The 3,816-nt window shown below is 49.7% G+C and overlaps 1 protein-coding gene across 1 annotated transcript; it reads left to right on the top strand.

Moving 5' to 3' along the window:
• Positions 1–1,078: 1,078 nt before the first annotated feature.
• LOC308366462 (arylsulfatase I-like) lies at positions 1,079–3,113 on the top strand (the record flags this gene model as incomplete). The annotated part of the gene is made up of 2 exons (XM_080840171.1): positions 1,079–1,386; positions 1,709–3,113. 2 exons carry the CDS (start codon positions 1,079–1,081, stop codon positions 3,111–3,113), a joined length of 1,713 nt encoding a protein of 570 aa, XP_080696297.1.
• Between the last annotated feature and the right edge of the window lie 703 nt (positions 3,114–3,816).

Raw genomic sequence — 3,816 nt, 5'->3', positions numbered from 1 at the left:
GAGCGAAAGAGGTTTGACATGTAGTGGTAGTAGAGATAGCAATACTAATGGTGCAAAGAGCATTAGAAGAGGTTATAGCGGTTCTTTAGAGAACACCCACAGTTTTTCCCTGTGAGAGACCTTCTGCCCTGCCTCTCTCTCTCTCCCTCTCTGTCTCTCTCTCTTTCGCTCTCTCTCTCAGCACCCACACTCCTCAATAACCAACAAGACCAGTTGTCCTGTAAAAGGAGGTCTTACGAGGGGGTAGGGTCCTGAACAGTATCCCTGTTAAAGCCCCATATTGGGCCCCTGAGCTCAAGGTCCCCAGCTCCCTGGAACAGAGTGTTTCTGTGCAGGCAATTCACAGGGGCCCAAGCCCCCTACCCATACACTCATAAAGGCCATGTTGTGAAGAGCAGAATAACAGTACTTAGAGCTGTACGCTTCCAGCTTATGTGCCCTGCTTTAAGAGCTCATAAATATCACCTCAATGACTAAAATGACACATGTCAAGTAGAAAAAACAGACATGTCTGCAAGACAGACAGTCACATATTAGTCTTTTGGTATTTCAGAAACATTGTGTAATCGATGGGATAGCATACCCTTCAATAGAGCATTAATTCATTTGGTCATAAAACACAAAAACACAAATTTGTAGTAGGGATACTGGAGGCTACGTGTCTAGAAGAATGCCCACTGCGCTGAATTTTCTGGAGTCATGTTGTTTTTCTTACTAGGCAGGGGATCGACCCTGCCAAAACCCAGGGAGGATGGTGCATCCGATTTCAATATACCGGCAAAAAGGGGCGGGGTTACAACGACTAAGATTATGCTATTACAGCATTCAAATGTACTCTTAAGGTTGGTCTGTGTTAAACTGAACAAAATTGAAGATTTGCGCGAGACTCGAAACGAACTGCTCCCGAGGAAACAAAACTCACAGGTCTGAAGATGCAGTAATTTCAATTTTTTATAGCATTTAAATAAGCCAATTACTTAACTAAATCCTTGCCCATCTTGTCTACTTTGTTTCTTGATTGAAGGTAGGATAGGTTCGTTTCAAATATTAATACCACTAAGAATTGAGCTCCGTTGCTATGGGAGTGTCTGCGCTAACTGGGTTGTCCGTGGTTAGTTTACTCAGTCTGGGCTACCTCTCGTGGGACTGGACACAGCCGAACCAAGTGGAGATCGATGCCGTGTCGGAACAGGGGGGTCCATCTCATCGACCGCCACACATAGTCTTCATCATGACGGATGACCAGGGATTCAACGATATCGGATATCACAGCAAGGACATCAAAACACCGGTGCTGGACAAGCTCGCGGCGCAGGGTGTGAAGCTTGAGAACTATTACATCCAGCCAACCTGTACACCCTCGCGGAGCCAGTTCATGACAGGCAGGTAAGAGAGTGCAGAGCGAATCGAGTGGTGATATAAAAACACGTTGTCGAGTTCTAAGAAAAAAAAGTGTCATTTGGTTTGTCGTTATTGATGGAATAAAACTGAATTGTTAAAATAAAATAAATAAAAAACAGCTGTAGTAAGATGAGTATATTAACTGACAGCCAGTGCCTGTCCTCAGCCATTAACTGTAATTTATGTGTGTGTGTGTGTGTGGGTGTGTCTGTGTGTGTGTGTGTGTGTGTGTGTGTGTGTGTGTGTGTGTGTGTGTGTGTGTGTGAGTGTGAGTGTGTTCATACTGTGTCTGTGCCTCTCTCTACAGGTATCAGATCCACACAGGGCTCCAGCATGGGATTATCCGCCCACAGCAGCCCAACTGCCTGCCTCTGGATCAGGAGACGCTGCCTGAGCAGCTGCAGCAACTGGGTTACTCCACGCACATGGTGGGGAAGTGGCACCTTGGCTTCTACAAGCGGGCCTGCCTGCCCACACGTCGCGGCTTCCACTCGTACTTCGGCTCGCTCACGGGGAGCGTGGACTACTACAGCTACTGGGCGTGTGATGGGCCGGGGGTGTGTGGCTTTGACCTCCACGAAGGGGAGCGTGTGGCGTGGGGAAGGAGTGGAACGTACTCCACCCAGCTATACGCACGACGAGTGCGGAAGATTCTGGCAGCCCACGACCCCGGTGCGGCTCCACTCTTCATCTTCCTTTCGTTCCAGGCCGTGCACACACCGCTGCAGTCGCCCCGCTCTTACATCTACCCCTACCATCGCCTGGGCAACGTGGAGCGCCGCAAGTACGCTGCCATGGTTACGGCAGTGGATGAGGGAGTGCGGAACGTCACTGCTGCTCTCCGCAAATACGGCTACTATGACAACACCGTGATGATCTTCTCCACGGACAACGGGGGCCAGCCGCTGTTTGGTGGGAGCAACTGGCCCCTGCGGGGACGTAAGGGGACCTATTGGGAAGGGGGTGTGAGAGGGCTGGGGTTCGTGCACAGCCCCCTCCTGAAACGCCCTCGTCGTGTCAGCCATGACCTCTTACACATCACGGACTGGTACCCAACTCTCCTCAGCATCGCTGGGGGCAACCTGAGTGCCCTGGCCACAGGATTGGATGGTTATGATGCATGGAGTTCCATCAGTGAGGGCAGGGCGTCACCGCGGCAAGAGATCCTCCACAACATCGACCCCCTCCACAGCCCCGCCCCGCATGGCTCCCTGGAGGAGGGAAAGGGGTTGTGGGATACGTCCGTGCAGGCAGCCATTCGCGTGGGCGACTGGAAGTTGCTGACGGGAGACCCAGGCTACAGCGACTGGACCCCCCCACAGATGCTGTCCAGCTTCCCCAGTGGCTGGTGGAGCCTTGAGCGCCACACGGTGCCACGGCGCTCGCTCTGGCTCTTCAACGTGACTGCCGACCCGTACGAAAGGCGAGATCTGTCCGAACAGCAGCCAGACGTAGTCAAGCAGCTCCTGGCACGCCTGGCCTTCTACAACCAGACTGCTGTGCCAGTGAGGTACCCGCCGGAGGACCCACGTGCCCAGCCGCAGAACAATGGGGGTGCCTGGCGACCCTGGGCTGCTGATGACGAGGAGGAGCAGGACTGGGGGGAGGTGTTCCCGCTCAAGAGCAAGGAGAGGAAGGGGAAGTGTAAACACTGCAGTGTGAAGGCCTTTTTCAAGAAGCTCAACACCGGCATCATGTCCAACAGGATCTAGACAGGAGTGTGTGGATAATATTTGGAGGGGTCACATGTGAAGGACTACTGTTTGTTAGAAAAACAGAGATAGGATTTGTGTTTATGCTGGCAGGTGTGATCGGAGGGGTTCTGGCACACACAGAGCCAGTTATACATTAAATTAACCTCGAGACTTCTGGTCACTTCATCTGTGGATTTAATTTGTCTCAGGCCTTTACTGACAGGCCATTTGAAGGATCTAACCTGTATCATATTGTGTCATATTATTGTTGTCATTGTAATTGTTATTATTATTATAAATTATAACAATAATGAATAGAATACATAAACCGTTTATTATTATTTGGTGGAACTGGAGGAGTTTGTGAATGAAAGAATGAATGAATGAACTACTGAATGGATAACATCATACACTGATGTTTAGTCAGCCTTTTGAAAATACAAATCATATTGTCACTATATTGTAAGACATGTTTGAAATAAAGGATTTATCATTATGATGATGATGATGATGATGAAACAATTGCTGTTACCTTTCAAAATGATTAATATCCCTTATGGCCGGTTCACACTACACGATTTCAGCCCGATTTTGCCCTGATTTCTTCGTCGCCGACAAATTTGCAGGATCGGGCCCCGATTTTGAAAAGTCTGCGACGAGGTGAGGTCTTGTAGTGTGACATGCTTGCGACCTGCGATGTTTTCGTCTGCAACGTTCGAAA

The sequence above is a fragment of the Sprattus sprattus genome (assembly GCF_963457725.1).
Source record: "Sprattus sprattus genome assembly, chromosome: 6".
In the NCBI taxonomy this organism is placed as follows: Eukaryota; Metazoa; Chordata; class Actinopteri; order Clupeiformes; family Clupeidae; genus Sprattus; species Sprattus sprattus.
Note: the sequence above shows the minus strand (reverse complement) of the source record. Positions and strands in the feature narration are given on the sequence as shown.